The sequence below is a fragment of the Lontra canadensis genome, unplaced genomic scaffold (genome assembly GCF_010015895.1).
Source record: "Lontra canadensis isolate GAN:19392208 unplaced genomic scaffold, GSC_riverotter_1.0 scaffold30, whole genome shotgun sequence".
NCBI lineage: Eukaryota > Metazoa > Chordata > Mammalia > Carnivora > Mustelidae > Lontra > Lontra canadensis.
In genome coordinates this window covers 13,404,897-13,421,530 of record NW_022631024.1, presented here as the reverse complement: position 1 = coordinate 13,421,530, position 16,634 = coordinate 13,404,897, and the positions used below count along the sequence as shown (strand labels likewise).

At 61.1% G+C, this 16,634-nt stretch overlaps 2 protein-coding genes and 1 long non-coding RNA gene across 3 annotated transcripts in view; 1 reads left to right on the top strand and 2 right to left on the bottom strand.

Moving 5' to 3' along the window:
• The window catches only part of NIBAN2 (niban apoptosis regulator 2), a 50,270-nt gene extending 37,540 nt beyond the window's left edge, over positions 1-12,730 (top strand). Inside the window, 12 exon segments of the mRNA XM_032865915.1 lie at positions 940-1,045; positions 2,351-2,518; positions 7,266-7,381; positions 7,932-8,036; positions 8,127-8,289; positions 9,376-9,563; positions 10,408-10,563; positions 11,065-11,181; positions 11,318-11,425; positions 11,507-11,618; positions 12,026-12,555; positions 12,557-12,730. Of these exon segments, the coding sequence (XP_032721806.1) occupies positions 940-1,045; positions 2,351-2,518; positions 7,266-7,381; positions 7,932-8,036; positions 8,127-8,289; positions 9,376-9,563; positions 10,408-10,563; positions 11,065-11,181; positions 11,318-11,425; positions 11,507-11,618; positions 12,026-12,555; positions 12,557-12,610 (1,923 nt within the window). The 3' untranslated portion in view covers positions 12,611-12,730.
• On the bottom strand, positions 4,787-16,203 carry LOC116872602. The gene is made up of 3 exons (XR_004383680.1): positions 15,903-16,203; positions 10,729-10,734; positions 4,787-4,799 (listed from the first exon to the last, which is right to left on the bottom strand). It is a non-coding gene; the product is annotated as an uncharacterized LOC116872602 (long non-coding RNA).
• A 15-nt stretch (positions 16,204-16,218) lies between these two features.
• LRSAM1 (leucine rich repeat and sterile alpha motif containing 1) overlaps positions 16,219-16,634 on the bottom strand; it is a 37,774-nt gene continuing 37,358 nt past the window's right edge. Inside the window, exon 25 of the mRNA XM_032866391.1 lies at positions 16,219-16,341. Within this exon, the coding sequence (XP_032722282.1) occupies positions 16,219-16,341 (123 nt within the window). The remainder of the gene's footprint in view (positions 16,342-16,634) is intronic.

Genomic DNA, 16,634 nt, shown 5'->3' with positions numbered 1-16,634 from the left:
AACAAATTCTCAGGTGATGCTGATGGTGCTTGGGACCTAGGACCACACTTTGCAAATCAGTGCCCTGGAGGTCCTGAGCCGTTCTGAAAAAAAATGTGTTGGGTAGTGACACCTAGTGGCCGGAGGCAGTATGGCAGCCCTGCTGTACAAGCCACTATGACAGAGACCCTTTTTGACCGCTTGGGTGTAAGAAAGCAGTGTCCAGACCTAATTCTCATCCAAAGCAGATTTTTGGGGGGCTCAGAACCTAGGAATCTGCTGGACAATACAGCAGTAATCTGCAGACAATACAGGGTAATAGTCAAAGACTCTGGAGCCAGGAGACACACAGACCAGGTCATGTCCTCAGTTAGTTGAGCACGGGCCGTTGTGAGCTTGTGGCTGACGATGTTACCCCACCGCTGGATGGTGAGGATTTTGTGGAAGGAAGCAGTGCAGTGCAGTGCCCTTAGCACGGTGCCTGGTGTGTAGTAAACACTCACACTCAGCTGGTGGGGGCTGCTGCTAACAGGGGCGGGAGTGCTGGGAATGCTCACTGCGGCTGGCTGCGAGGCGGGGAGCCAGTCATGTTACATCGATCATCTCACGCTGTTCTCACTCGGCTCGTGGGGTGGGAGCTGTCATCGCCCTGGTTTAGTAGATGAGGAGACAAAAGCATAGGAGGCAAAGGAGCCTAGTGTCCACGTCACACAGTCGGTGTTCAGTGGAGCTGGGATTTGACCCCCGGCCAGGATGCAGGTCATTACACCAGGTGGTCTCAAATCACTGCGGTGGGTGGGCTTCTCCTCTTTCCTCTCTCCCCCTCCCCTCTCCCTTCCCCTCCTCCCCACTGCGTCAGGCAGGTCACACTGAGAGGGCCCTGGAGCCTGAGTGGAACATGGGGCTTAGGTTTGGCCACATTGTAACCCCCAGCGGCCATCTCTCTTGTCCCTTCCTCAGGCCTACGAGCGGCAGGTCCCACCCCGGGCTGTCATCAACAGTGCCGGCTACAAAATCCTCACCTCCGTGGACCAGTACCTGGAGCTCGTTGGCAACTCCTTACCAGGTAAAGGAGCCCCCGCACCCCATTCCAGGCTGAGATGCCCTGCTTAGGCCCAGGAGGTGGCCCGGGGAGAGGGCAACCCTGATCACAGAGCTCCAGGCTCCACGTTTGCAGAGAGAGTGGCCAGGCCTCGAGGGATGGCACGTGCCCTCAGAGGGGAGGCCGAGAGGGGGTTTGCCTGAGGCCCACCAGTGAACTGGGCCTGGGCCGATGTTGGCTTCCTGCTGCGTGCCAGCTTCCTGAGCCTTACAGTCACAGCTATGCCGTGGGGGTCCTGCTCTCTGCCCTTCCCACCTCCCTGAGGCCTTGTGAGATCCCTGGAGCAGATGACCCAGGTGACTCTCTAAACTGTGGAGTCAGTACTGCATTGGTGAGGAGTTCTAGGTATCCTGTTTCCATCCCACCCTGTCGGGGCCTCCCAGAAGCCTTACAGGAGCACATCTGTCTCCTAGGTGATCCCAGGGAAACCCGGGGGTGGGGGAGCCGCCGATCTAGGGGGCAGCCTGTGTCCCACCCTCCCGACAGGGCTTAGGGGTAGAGCGCCCAGTGCTGTTGAGGGCTCTGAGAAAGCCCAGCATTCCTGAATTCCAGCCCCAAGGCTGGCTTTGTTTTTGTTGTGTCTTCTCCAGCAACTTGGCACTGGGAGGACTGACCTTGGGGTGTTGTGTAGACCCTGCGAGGTGTTGTGTGCCCCCAGGCCCCACACAGGGATGCAGAGCCAGGCCTAGAAGAAGAGCTGTCATTGTGTTATCTACAGGGGCGAGGTCCTAGCCCCCGACCGCTTATCTTTCTGGATCTCAAATATCCTTGGGGAAGAAGTAGAGAAAAATCTTCTTTTATTTATTTTCTGTCCCCGCCCCCCAACCCTCCCTCCCCCTGGGACATTTAAGCTACTCTTTGGCCTCCACAGCTGAAATTTGAAGGGAAACCCAAGAAGGTAGTGCTCTGCCTCTGAGCCTGAGGCCTCTCTGACCCTGCTCCCTGTGCTGTAGGCACGTGCTCCCTCTGCTGTAGGCACGGACTGGTGAGCCTTTCCCCGGGTGCAATGCCAGCTCTGAGAAATGGGTCTGAACATGCCTGGGGACTCTGAGGTCCCTTTAGCGGGGCTGCAGTGGCAGAGAAGCATGCTGTTTCCCTACTGAATTGCTGCTCAGCCCAGAACAGGCCAGCCCTCTCCGGGCTTCAGCCAGCCCCTGGGAGCTGGGCCCGGGGATCCGTCGCCCCGTCGCCTGCCATCCCCCCCACCCGCCCCATCCCTCGCCCCAGAAACTGCAGGGGGCAGCGGCTCAGCCGGCGCTGTCTCCACAGGGACCTCGTCAAAATCGGGCACCGCCCCCATCCTCAAGTGCCCCACGCAGTTCCCGCTCATCCTCTGGCACCCTTCTGCCCGGCACTACTACTTCTGCATGATGACGGAAGCCGAGCAGGACAAGTGGCAGGCGGTCCTGCAGGACTGCATCCGGCACTGCAACAATGGTGAGGGGCCCCTGGTCTCGGTGGTGGCGGTGGCGGCGGCGGCGGTGGTGGTGGTGGTGGTGGTGGTGGTGGTGGTGGTGGCGGCAGCAGCAGGGCAGGGCGGGGGGCGTGGCCTGGGGTATGTGCCGAGTGGCGACACCTAGTGGCTGAGTATGGTGCGGCAACCCTGCTCTAGGAGCTGTTCTCCATTTCCCGCTGGGGTCGTTAGGAAACCACTGCGATGTCGCCTTTTAACTCTCTTCCTTGAAGAAAACAGTTCTGTCCGGCTCAGAGAAAATTTGGGAAATTGTTCTTAGAGGGGTTATGGTTGTTGAGCCCTTGGGCCCTGGGGCCCAGAATCACAGTCCTGATTCTGCCCCTTCCCAGCAACATGACTTTAGGAGGAGACCAGGTTACCTCTCTGAGCCTGTATGAGATGGGGTAAGAATCCCTCCCGGGTCTTAGGGTGTTTGTACGGATTCACGGTGAGAGTCCACTTGATGCTTGGTGTAATGACTTTTATTTATTCACTTGTTTAATTTCTTTTTTTTTAGAAAAGATTTTATTTATTTATTTATTTATTTGACAGACAGCAAGAGGGGGAACATAAGCAGGGGGAGAGGGAGAGGGAGAATCAGGCTTCCCGATGAGCAGGGAGCCTGATGTGGGGCTCGATCCGAGGACCCCAGGATCTTGACCTGCGCCAAAGGCAGATGCTTAACCGACTGAGCCACCCAGCGCCATGTGTAATTTCTCTTAAAATATTTTAAGCAATATCTACCCCCAGTGTGGGTCTCGAACCCACAGTGCCAAGATCAAGATTTGCATGTCCCACTGACTGAGCCAGCCAGGCACCCCAAGACTTATTTGATTGTATCATTTGTTGCCTCACCCTGACCTGTAGGGTAGCCTGGGGGTTCATAGCCTTTCTAAGTGTTCTCTTCTGTAAAGTAATGGGGTCTCTTTCCGCTTGCTCATTCATTCAGTGGACATCTTTAGTGTCAGGCGGAGGCTGCACCCAGGGAGCCAGACCTGGGTCCTGACCCTGTGTGGCCGGCAGCCCTGTGGAGGCCGCAGACGTTAAGCAGGAGGAGCAGCTGTGCCCGGTGCTGGGTGGGCACCGCCCCGGGAGCCTGTAGGGTGTGTGTTGGGTGGGTGCTGACCCTGTGTGTGCAGACAGTGGGCCAGCTGAGGAGCTGAGGGTTCCACTGAGACCTGAAGGATGAATGGTCCTTGAGTCGGGGGGAGGAGCTTTCTAGCCTTGAGTGTGGAGGGCAGCCTGGAGGGCAGCTTGGAGGTGGGGACGGTTTAGAGGAGGAGTTGCATGAAGACCTGCTGAGGGTGACCCAATGCACTGGGGGGCCCTGGGGTCTGGTCTGGAGGGCCCTGCAGGACCATAAGGAGTTTGATCAAAAATGGGGACAGTGGGGCACTGAGGGTCTTTGTGCCCTCGGGGAAGGAACAGCCTGTGCTGAAACCTGAACTTCCTTCCTGGTGACCCGGCCTGGGGCAGGCAGGAGAAGGAGGCCACCACCCCCACCCTCCTTGTCCAGCATGTCTCCCATGCTGGGGGTGGACAGCATGGGCACCCACGCCTGGAGGCTGGGCTGCTGCCGTGACTCTGCTTGCCTGCCCACCCTCCCTGTTCTGCAGAGCCGCCTTCTTTCTGGAATCTGTCATGTGGGAGGAACCGGGTCTTCAGCTGGGCCAGCCCCTGTCACCTGGACCAGGCCCTGCCACCCACAAAAGGCCTCCTGTTCCCAGATCCCCTGGGGCTGTGGGGCCAGGGCAGGGTGGAGGCCATCTGGGTTCTGGCTGCCTGGTCTGGGCACCCGCCCCACTCCTCCCTTCTTCCTCCCTCCCCACCCCAGCCCTGGCCCAGCTCTGCCCTCCCCAGGTTTCCCAGGCTCATGGCTGAGCTGGCGGGCCCACCCCAGGTCAAGGGTGGGTTCCCCTTGTGCACAATGCAAGGATGACAAGCTTGAGCTCGGTGGGATTGCCGGGCAGACTGAATGAGCTGGTTTGGGGAGAGCTCTTGGCCCCGTGCCTGGCACAGCTGGGAACTCACCTGGGACGCTGAGGGGAGCCCCGTGGCTGGGTGCGGGTGCTATGGGCAGAGGGGGCGGGGAAAGAAGGGGCAGCCTGCGGCTGGATTTAGAGGAGTTTCCTTCTACCCTGAGGACTGTGGGAAAGTTCTCTGCTTCCTCTAACTTGGAGGCTGGGCCTGGAATTGCTCACTCTGGGGGCTGCCAGGAAGTGGGGGGAGATGTGGGGGGAGGAGGCCAAGCTGGGGGGACGCCAGCTTGTCCCAAGGCCCCCCTTACATCCTGCATTCCTGGAGCAGCTGGGGGTGGCAGGAGGCAGCTGGGGCACTGAGCTAAGCCCTCAGGGTGGGCCGGGACTGCAGAGGTCAAGGCTTCTTCCTGTCTGACTGCCATCCCCCTTTTTCTGCTGCTTGGGACTGAGGAATGCAGTTTCCTTTCTCAGTCTGACCCCGATGACCCCACGGGCAGGAAGTCCCCAGGTTTGGCTGGAGTCCTCCAGTCCTGTGTTGGAGCCCTCCTACTGCCATTCCCTAGCTGTGTATCCTCCGACCAGTAACCTGGCATCTCTGAGCCAGTCTCCTCCGTTGGGAAAAGTGGGACTGAGAACAGCCATCAAACAGGGCTCATAGAGGAGGGAATGTGTGTGAGGTCTCAGGCTGGGCCTGGCGTCTGGGTCTGCTTGGGCCGCCACAGCTCGGATGGCTTACACAACTGTGGAGGCTAGAAGTCCAAGATCAAGGTGTCAGTAGGTTAGTTTCCTTTTGAGACCTGCCTCCTTGACTTGCAGATGGCTGTCTTCTCACGCAGCACCCCCTCCTTGTGCACATTTTGCATCCAGATTCCCTCTTCTTTCAAGGACATAGTCCTCTTGGATGGAGACTCATCCTAATGACTTCATTTTACCTAAATTACTTAGTTAAAGGCCCAATATCCAAATATAGTCACCTTCTGAAATACTAGAGCTTAGGTCTCTAACCTAGGAATCTGGGGGGACACCATGCAGCCCCTGACAGCCAGGCTCAGGGGAAGAGCTCAGGAAGGGGACCTTCTCTCCTATGAGACTCAGCAGCCCAGCTGCGGAGTAGAGATGTCCTGAGGGTCTGAGAGCCCAGGCCTGGGACGCTGTAGCCTCCTTCCTGCTGCCCCCACCCATGCCCCTGCTTGTTGTCTGTAGACGGTAAATGCCCTGGGGTGAGCGAGGGTGCATGTACAGCACAACCCACATTTTCTAGGCAAAACCTGGCCTCTGGGAGGCCGTGCTCCTCCTTCCTCCCTGGCCTGATGGGCAGCCCTGCTGGAGCACCCCTGCCCTTCTCCAGTCACTCTGCCTGATCTCAGTCCCTGAAAGGCAGCGGGGCTCCCCCCACCCCGTCCAGGGAGCCCCGTTTCCCACCTCTGAGCCCCCTTCCGGCGCTGACAGGCAGTGACTCCTACGCTCAGCTGGAGGTGAGGGGGTTGTCCCCATGCCCAGAGGGGCTTTTTCTCCACGGGGGTGACTCAGCCTGTAGTCAGTGCCGTGGGAGCCAGGGTTTTGAAGGACCAGACTGCCGTTTCCCCTTCCTGGGCTCCAGGGACACAGTGGTCGGGGGCATAGGGCCAGTGTGTCAACCATATTCTTCCCCGAGTCCGATTTTGCAACTTCCTGTCGCTTGCCTCCCCCAGCAGCTGTTTCGGGTGTCCCGTGCCTCGTTCCCTGACCCACCTCGCTGGCACACAGAAGGAGGGTGAGCTCCTACGGGCCGCTGCCAGCGCCACCAGTAGCACGAGTCTGGGACTAGTGTGTTGTAGTGAGACCGGGATGCCGTGGTGAATGAGGGTGACCCAGTCCGCCCACGGACAGCGAGAGCACCCCGTCCCTGCTAGGCGTAGTAAAGGGCGACACGGTGTGGAGGTGGGTTCTGCTCTGGGGCCCCCGCATGACCAGTTCCCAGCCCGTCCCCACGGCTGGAGCCTCACCGTGGTTGTGGGAGGCCAGGCCGGGCCGTTGTTCCCACTGCTAGGAAGAGAAAACTGAGGCCCTTAGGGTTCAGGGATCTGGAGCAAGACTTGGCAAGCTACGCAGCGCACGGCCCAGAATTTGGCCCATTGCCTACTTTTGCAAATCAAGTTTTACCAGCTCGTTGGTTTCCAGATTGTCTGTGGCTGCCTTGATGCCACCGTGGCAGAGCGGAGTGGTTGCAACAGAGATCATCTGGTCTGCAAAGCTGAAAATATTTACTGGCTGGCCCTCTGCGGGGAAAGTTTGCAGGCCCCGATGTGGACAGTAAGGGGAGGGAGCAGGACTGGAATGAGGACCTCGGGGTTCCTCTGGCCCGCGCTCTGCTGTGCTGGCCGCATCTCCCGGCAGGGGTGGGGTGACCTTGGGACCCAGCTCTGCCACTCACTGCCGCAGGACCTCCAGCCAGTGGCCTGACCTTGCAGCCTGTGTTGATCTGTCAAGTAGGGTTGAGGACAGTTTGGGGTAGTTGGGAAAATTTGAGAAGGGAAGTTGCATACGAGGGAGAGTGCTGCGCTGCTGTTGGTGGAGGGCCATTACCGCTGTCACGGTCACTGCAGACATGACCGCCACCATCGCTGTGAAGGCAGTGGGGCTGCAGGAGGGGTGTGCCTGTGTCTGCACACTCGGGGGAGGGAGCGGGTGTTCGGGCTGTCGGCCAGTCGGTCTCGGTGAAGGCCACTGGGCCATCCCACCGACCTCCCCTCTCCCTCCCTGTCTGGAGCAGGGATCCCAGAGGACTCAAAGGTAGAGGGCCCCGCATTCACGGATGCCATCCGCATGTACCGCCAGTCAAAGGAGCTGTACGGCACCTGGGAGATGCTGTGTGGGAATGAGGTGCAGGTGAGACCGAGGGGGCCGCTGAGGGGACCGTGGGAGTCACCCCGAGGGTCAGAGCGTGGTGCCAGGCACAGAGACTTTGGGCTCGGGTGCTCCCGGTTTGTAAGGAGACAATAAGATCATTTTGGACAAGTGGAGATACTTTATTCAGTTGTTTACTGATATCTCTCCTGACCCAGGGGCTGGGGTGCTTCTGTGAATAAGAGGGACATGGCCTGTGCCCTTATTCTCTCTCTAGCAGGAGAAACAGATGTTTGACAAATAAACACACATACTACTACGTGCAAATGAGGGGGGAAGGAGGGGTCGTGTTCCAGACAGGGAGGCAGCAGGTGCAAAGGCCCTGGGGTGGGACTCCTGGTTCTGACGATCCGGCAGGTCCCTTGAGCAGATGAACTGGGATCTGGGGTAAATGATGCTCAGAAGAGAGGGCAGTGCAGACATGGAGCCAAGGCCAGGCCCAGGGGAGGTGGGGCTTCAGGAGAACGTGGAGAGGAACCTGCCAGCTGGACATGCTCTAAGCTCTGGCCTGGCCTGTGCCTCCTGGTCCTAGATCCTGAGCAACCTGGTGATGGAGGAGCTGGGCCCTGAGCTGAAGGCAGAGCTCGCCCCGCGGCTGAAGGGGAAACCACAGGAGCGACAGCGCCAGTGGATCCAGGTGGGTGCGTGGGGGCTCGGAGGCGGGGGGCTGTGCCTGCCCAGCACCCTGGCTCTGGCTCTGGCTCTGACGCCTTGGCTCCACCCGCAGATCTCCGACGCTGTGTACCGCATGGTATACGAGCAGGCCAAGGCACGCTTCGAGGCGGTGCTGGCCAAGCTGCAGCTGGCCCGGCCGGCCATGGAGGCCACCATTCGCACAGACATGGACCAGATCATCACCTCCAAGGAGCACCTGGCCAGCAAGATCCGAGGTAGGCAGGCCACCTGCTGTGCTCGGGGGCCCGGGGCGCCCCTCCCGTCTGTGCTGTGGACCCATGTACAAGTGACTCAATTCGTTTGGTCATTTTGAAAAATGAAAACCAACCTGAGCCATTGTCCTTCCAACCTCTGGGTATAGTTTTGTGGCTATTTTTGCAAACCCAGACCTTGAAGATGTCTGTCTTGTCAAGGAAGTTCCAGTGTGTCACTCAGCTTTAGTCGGTCACGGACTTGACCGTGGCTTCGTAGGCATCCGTTTAGCTGTGATGATGCCTCGGATCAGGGCTCGCTTTTCAGGGTCCGCACACATTCCCTTCTGTTCCCGGCACCCCCGTCCCCTGCCCCACACGCTGACCGCGTGCAGTTTCCGGACATGTCAGTTGCCTGAGCCCCTTCTGTCCTCACTGTGCTGGGTAGACCTCGGAGAGCTCACGTCCGTCTGATGCAACAAACATTAGCTGGGCAGAGGAGGGGGACGGACCTCACAGCACCCTGGGTGGGTCCGAGTGCCCTGGAGCTGGTCGTGCCCAGGGACCCGTGGCCTTGTATGTGGCTGCACAGAGCAGGGGCTGGCTCAGCGTGTGCAAAACCCAGAGGCTCAGGGAGTCTACCAGGGTGTGTTTTGTTTCATTAAAGCAACAACACCCCTAGAGATGTGCTTCAAGTGAAGCAGAACAATGCTGACACCTTTGGGCGAGCCACTCTCTTGGTTCCTTGCCCTCAGACTTTGAGAAAAATCGGGGGCCGAGCTCAGAACCCTTTGTTCTCTTTGACACATGGATCTGTCATTCAGTTTGCTGGTGTCACAAGTGGCTTGCTTTCTTTTCTTTTTTTTTAAGATTTTATTTATTTATTTGACACAGAGAGCACACAAGCAGGGGGAGTGGGAGAGGGAGAAATGGGCTTCTCGCCAAGCAGGGACCCTGACACGGGGCTCGATCCCAGGACCCCGAGATCATGACTCGAGCGAAAGGCAGACGCTTAATGACTGAGCCAGCCAGGTGCCCCACAAGTGGTTTTCGATCGCGAGTCTCTGGGCTCCGGGAGCCGTCCGCTCACCCGGCTCCCTCTGGGCGCAGCCTTCATCCTTCCCAAGGCAGAGGTGTGCGTCCGGAACCACGTCCAGCCCTACATCCCGTCCATCCTGGAGGCCCTGATGGTGCCCACCAGCCAGGGCTTCACCGAAGTGCGGGACGTCTTCTTCAAGGAGGTCACCGACATGAACCTGAACGTCATCAACGAGGGCGGCGCCGACAAGCTGGGTGAGGTGAGGCCAGGCCCCCTGCCCCAGGACACGGCATGCGGGGCCTGGGTCTGCTCTGCCCCTGCCAGGCTGTGACTCAGGGTGTAACCTGTCACCAGAGGGTCTGCTGGAGACCAAGGGCCTGAGGGTGTGAGGCACTGGGGGGCAGCAGTCAGAGGAAAGGGGGATCGCTGACCCACTCCACCAGGCTGGTTACTTTAGTCTCAAAGGACTTAGAAGACGGAGGGAGAGAAGGAGGGGAGGAGGAATTAAGGGGAGGCAGAGGGAGGCGGAGGGGAAAGGGGAGAGGGTGGGAGGGAAGGAGAGGCGAGCCTCCGACGGGAAGCAGAATTACTTAGGTACCATTTCACATACCCCACCCGTGGAGACGGCATCTCTCTCTCACCTCTCCATTACCCAGTTCTCAGGGTGCACAGCCTTCCCCAGACCCCATTTTGGGGTACAAGGCTGCCTGACACCCCTTGTGGCTGTCAGGTGGGGACAGAACAGATCCCAGAATCTTAGGCCTCCTCTTCCATACCCCGCACTGAGGTCCACAGACACTATCGGAATTTGAGAACCAGAAAGGACCTTAGAAATCATGAGAAACTATCCCCTGAGTTTGAGGCTGCAGAGTCGGAGGCTCAGAGAGGGTGAGCGACTTGCCGAGGTCCCACAGTGCCCCAGAAGGCATGAGAGCCTCTCACCTGGCACCGTGGCTGCCGGACCGTGCTGCACCAGCCTTCGCGTCCTCATCCTTCCGGGCAGCTTGCCCCGCAAGGGCCGGGCCTGGACTCCCAGGGCCCCGGGCAGGCTGTGGTCTGCCTGCACTCCGGGGGCCCCGGCTCAGGTCCCTGCTCCCCTGCAGTACATGGAGAAGCTGTCGCAGCTGGCGTACCACCCCCTCAAGATGCAGAGCTGCTACGAGAAGATGGAGCCGCTACGGCTCGACGGGCTGCAGCAGCGCTTCGACGTGTCCAGCACAGCCGTGTTCAAGCAGCGGGCCCAGATCCACATGCGAGAGGTGGGCCCCAGCACCCACTGCCGTCTCCCTGCCACGGGCCCCATCTCCTGGGCGGAGGCCCTTCCCTCCGTGGCCTTACGCCCTGGCCCTGCCTCCTCCTGGGCCCCCCAGCAGCCGTGCTCAGTCCTGCTCTGGCCTCTCGGGTGCTCCCAGCTGCTGGAACACCCACCCCTCCGTTCACCTGGTTAGTCTGGACTCCTTTTTCCGGTCTCACTTTAGAGACCCCTTCGTCCAGGAAGCCCTCCTTGCTCCCCAAGCCCCTCCCTGCAGGGCCTAGGACCTCTGTTCCCTCGAGGCAGGGACTGGCTGGTGCCCAGCACTGTGCCAGCCCACAGCAGACAATGAGTGAAGATGGGGGTGAACATGTAGATTCACGCACAGGCCGCCTGTACACCTCCCTAGTGGACCTGGGGGGCACAGGCTGAGGAGCCCCTCCGAGGCACGCAGGGGGCGGCTGGGGTCACTCCAGGGCCCTCATGTGCCCCGCGGTGTGCCCTGCAGCAAATGGACAATGCCGTGTACACCTTTGAGACCCTCCTGCACCAGGAGCTGGGGAAGGGGCCCACCAAGGAGGAGCTATGCAAGTCGATCCAGCGGATCCTGGAGCGGGTGCTGAAGGTGAGCGGCCTGGCCCCCGAGCCCAGGCCCCGGGCTGGCACCAGGCTTGCTGCCCCTGCGGGAGGCACACAGACCCCCTGGCCTGGGCCAGGACTCCGAGGCTCGGGTCCATCCCCCGACCCCTCTTTCCTGGCAGAAATACGACTACGACAGCAGCTCGGTGCGGAAGCGGTTCTTTCGGGAGGCGCTACTGCAGATCACCATCCCGTTCCTGCTCAAGAAGCTGGCGCCCACGTGCAAGTCGGTGAGCATGCCCTCACCCCCCACCCCACCACAGCCCCCGCCCGCCACCCAGCTGGCCTGACCGCCTGCCCCACCCCTGTAGGAGCTGCCCCGGTTCCAGGAGCTGATCTTCGAGGACTTTGCCAGGTTCATCCTGGTGGAGAACACATACGAGGAGGTGGTGCTGCAGACGGTCATGAAGGACATCCTGCAGGGTAGGCAGGGGTGCGGGGGGCGGCTGCGGAGCTGCTTTGGGGAGCCTCACTGCCACGGGCGGGGGCGGTGATACGGATGGCTGCTGAGGGGTCGTCCTGGACCCAGCCCAAACCATGAGACTTAGGCCTGGGGGCTGGTTTAGGTACGCGGTGCGGCCTGGGGCGGGTAGCGTCATTTCTCTGTGCTGTCCTGCGTGTCAGCTCAGGGCTCTGGCATTACAGACAGTGTCAGAGGAGGGACAGGAGGACACAGTGGTGGCTTGGGCTGCTTGTTCCCAGCACTGAGGCCTGGGCTAATCGTGAGGCCAGAGGCGGCGATGGGGGTCCTACTTAGGCACCGTGGTGGGGGTGGGTGGCGGCCGCGGCCCCCACGCCAAATGTCCTGACCCCCCTTTTTGGCTCCGCAGCCGTGAAGGAGGCCGCCGTGCAGAGGAAGCACAACCTCTACCGGGACAGCATGGTCATGCACAACAGCGACCCCAACTTGCACCTGCTGGCCGAGGGCGCGCCCATCGACTGGGGTGAGGAGTACGGTGGCAGCATGGGGGACAGTGGCAGCCCCAGCGTCCCAGAAGCGGCCACTCATTCGGAAAAGCGACGGCGTGCCAAGCAGGTGGTGTCTGTGGTCCAGGACGAGGAGGCAGAGCTGCCGTTCGAGGCCGGCTCTGAGCCACTATCACCTGCGTCCCCGGACAGTGTCACCGAGCTCCGGGGCCTGCTGGCCCGGGATCTGCGAGCTGAGAGCCCCCAGCCGGCCGGCCCTCTGCTCAACGGGGCCCCATCTCAGGAGAGCCCCCAACCCACGGCAGCCCCTGAGGCCTCGTCGCCACCTGCCTCACCCCTCCGGCAACCCCCTCCTGGAAAGGCTGCGGACCTTGAGCCACCCAAACCCAGTGACCAGGAGACCGGGGAGCAGGTATCCAGCCCTGGTGGCCGCCCCCCCCATCCACACCACCACCGAGGACAGCGCAGGGGTGCAGACGGAGTTCTAGGCTCCTCCCCTGAGCTCCTGCTGGACATGGCACATGGGCCACCCCCTCTGAGACACTGGCAGGCTTGGCTCCAGGTGGGGAGCCCCGGATCTAGGCCTCGGGGTGGAGGGAGGGGAGGGCTGTTGCCCTTTTGGGGCGGGGGTGGCCCACCTGAGTCACTTTACTGGGTTCAGTCACACTTTGCTCCCTGTTTTCTCTTCTGTGGGATGATCTCGGGCTTCCTGCTTGTGCTGGGAGGTAGGCACAGCTGAGGGGGCTGAGGTGGCCGCTGGGTTCCTGGGTCCTTCCTTCCTGCCTTCTGGGGCCGTCACTGGTCTCACCCTCCTCCTCAGAAAGACGGATATAGAGTTCTTGTTCGCTGTGTTACTTGCCCACTGAATTCTCTCCCCTCTCGCCAATGGAGGGCGGCTCACTGGAACCAGGAATAGGGAGCGTTGAGGCCCAGCTCTGGGTCCAGACCACTGTCGTCCTCCATCCTGGCTGTGCCTCCAGAGGCCAGTTTTGGAGTGACACTGGCCTCACTTTCCCTGCCCTGGGTGAGGGGAGGTGCATGGAGGGGGCTTCAGGCTGGGGATGCTGGGTTGGGGGGATGCCTCGTGGAGGAGAAGGGGTGAGGGGCCGGGATTGGAATGAGAAAGGCCCAGGATGTGCTTGTCTGTGGAGAGGAAGTGTTCCAAAGGAGAGAGAGGTGAGCTGCCGGGGAGGTGTTACCGGGAGTGTCCCCAGTGCAGGCGGAGGTGGCTGCGGGAAGGGCTCTGGAAGCTGGAACAGGCTTTGCCTCCCCCTGCCCCCCCAGTGGAGACACACTCCAGGCTGGGACGGAGGGGTGACAGGCCACTCAGAGGTGGGGTTTGAGGGATGTGGGTTCTGTCTTCTGAGGACCACCCCCAAGGTACGCACTGTCCACCAGGGGAGCTGGGTACGGCTCCCCAAGGCACCACTGGTGGACCCTGAGGATGTGGGGTCAGGCTGTGGCTTGGCCTCTGCTGCCTTCAGTCACCAAGTCCTCTCACCCTGAAAGATTACCTTCTCAGATGTCCTCCTCCCTCAGTGGCTTATCTGGGGGCTGGGGATGAAGGTCGAGTGAGACAGCCCCAGCCTAGCAGCCCCTACCCCAGGGCCCGGGACCCCCTGGCTTCCCCAGTCCCCTCCGACCCCTTGATCTGCTTCCTGGGGCAGGGGCCTCAGGCCCCCAGGACGTGCGGCGGTGGCTGGTGCTCAGGGACCCCCCCCCGGTCCCCCAGCCTTCATCTCAGATGCCTCACTAACCTTCTACCACCACAGTCCGTATTCTGAGCTCTCCTCTAGTGCCTTCTCTTGGGGGTTTTTTCAATCATCCTTCCCAGATAGCATACTGAAAATATTATGCAAACTGTTTAAGCTTTACTAATCAATAAACGATTTAAAGCCAGTGGCCTGTGTGTGGCGCCGGCAGGGGGAGACCTGCGCCGGAGCTGGTCTAGGACCACCCGTGCACCAACTTCTTGGGCTTATCGTTTGACCCCCTCTCCATGCCTGGTCCGAGGATACTGCCCCGGAGATGGGGTGCAGGGCGCACAGGGGACAGGCCTGATGGCAGCTTGGCCTTCTCAGCTGGGTCAGTGCAGGCTGTTTGGAGCCGGGGAGGCCAGGAGGGGGTGGCAGCAGCTTTAAGGACCAGTCGCCCTGGGGCGTCCGCAGCAGGGAGAGGCCTCCGGGCCCAAGCCGGATTGGAACAGCGGTGTGGGGATTTTCGGGACTCCTGGTCACACAGCACTGACTGAGCCCTCGCCATGAGCTGAGCACTCCAGGAGGAGGGCACCCTTGTTACCGCCATCTCAGCACGGTGTAAACTGAGGCCCAAGCAGGTGTGTATCCCTGGCTGAGGTTACAGGTCACATACACCCAACCACCACACACACAGCTGGAAGGGAGGTGTCCCATGCAGGGGTGAAAGCAGGCCCACTGGGTGGGATGGCAGCCGGTCACCTTGGGGGACGTTGGCTTCCCTGGCGCCAGCCTGTCCACGGTGGCCAGTGGCTGAGGGCTGGTCAACAAGGGCCAGAGTAAAGGATGGCGGGGGCCTTGGGGCTGGAGACCAGAACATTCAGCTGCAGTCGTGCTGTGGTCCTTGGCAAGTCCCTGCACCCAGCCTCGGGCTCCATCTATAAAAGTGGGGGTGGGGGTGCGGGGGGCAGTCTCAAGTCTTTCTCCCTGGGCCTAGTGAGGAGCCCGCCCTGGTGATTTGCAAAACGCTATGCCCTGTGTGGCCCTGCCGGCCCAGGTCTCAGTCTCCCTTAGCTGAGCCCAGATTTGGGGCAGAGGGAGGGAGCCACAAGAGCTCCCAGGGAGTGAGGGGTAGGGGGTGAGACTGTGGGAAGAGGCCCCAGCTCTTGCCTGGAAAGTAGGACTTACAAGAGGCCTTCATCCCATCCCGTTTTGGCCTATAAGACAGTCCCAATCAAGTAGGGAAACTGAGGCGCAGGGGAGACAGGGCTCTCTGCCACTCCAGGGCCAGGCCCCTGCATCCAGCTTCGCATCTAGCATGAGCACTTAGTGCCCCCTGGTGGCCACCAGCCTGCATCAGGGCCCCTTCAGGTCCCTCACTGAATGCATGGGGAGAGGAGTCTGGAAGGCAGGCCAGGGTCTGAGGTGGCTGGAGGCGGAGCCCAGGTGCCCCCAGAGACCCACCTCTAGCCCAAACCAGCTGCCCTTGGTGGTGCCCGAACTTCCACAATAAATGTGCAGCTCTAAGCAAGCGCGGGGACACGGCTCCCAGAGCTGTGCAATGAACAAGCTGCCCAACGGCCTGGCCCAGGAGTCGAGATGCTCCCGGGCTCAGCCCCAGCGCCGCTGTGTCGGGCTCCCAGGCGCTGGGCCCTCGGCTCTTCTCTGGGATCGCGGTGAGGGAGTGCAGCACCCACCGCGCGCGCACAAACACCCCCAACCTGCTCTCTGGACTCTCCACGCCCTGCTCTGAGCCTGGTCGGTCTCTCCACCTGTAATCAGGGCAGATCTGGATAAATTGGCATTTGGGAACGCCTCTCCCACCTCTCCCCACTCCCTCTGCTTGAGGTAAGGCCCTCCCCTGCTCCCCCAGCCCTCACCCCCTCCTCTGCCCCACGAGGCCCCAGCGAGGACTCAGAAGGATCAGGCTGGAGGCGGATTTATTGACATTCCTGCTTCGGGTCAGGAGAGGCAGATCTGGAGAGCAGAGTCAGGAGGGGCCGGCGTGGCCCGTAGCACAAGGCCTGCACTCCGCATACACTGGCAAGTCCATCTTGAGGCCAGCCCATGGCAGTCTGTGGGGGACGCCCCACACTCGGCCAGGGCCCTCCCGCACTTCCACCACCCGACAGAGGGGGACGGCACTGTCCTTGTTACCCTGATGAGGACACTTAGGCTCCCGGAGGGCTGCCGAGGGCTGTAACCTGCCATGGTCGGACTGCTGGGAAGTGCCCGAGGCCAGGACCGTCTCCCTTCCCAGCCCAGGTGTGCTTGGACAGGAAGGGGGGCTGCTCCCAGGTCGTGAGCAAGGGCCCTGGGGCAGAGGGGGGTGGTCTCAAGCAGAGCAGGAGTCAGGGTCGGGTGGGCTGGAGCGTGGGGCCCCGGGGGGTGGCAGCTGGGACTCAGCCGCGATAGAGCCGCAGACACTGAGCGATCTCCTGGCGGCACAGCGGGCACGTGCGCAGGGGCTGGCAACACTGGTGGCAGCAGCAGACGTGGCCACAGTTGAGGAAGATCATCTGGGCCTGAGGAGAGACCATGGGCGCGTCTGGGTCCCACCCCGACCTGTCCTCGGTGATGGAGGCCCCGGACCACCTGCTGTCCTTTACCCTCAGAAGCTGCTACCACGGTCCTCACACCCCATCCGGGCGGCACACGAGTCTCTCCCGGCCACCTCTCTTGCACCCTCCACGCCTAACAGCTGCCCAGGAGACCACGGTGGGTCTAGCCCACCCTGCTGCTGGACCTGGAGGCTGTCCTCATTTTTGCCTTTTTGTGCATGGACCCGCGGCCCGACATGACGGAGCAAAAGCCACGC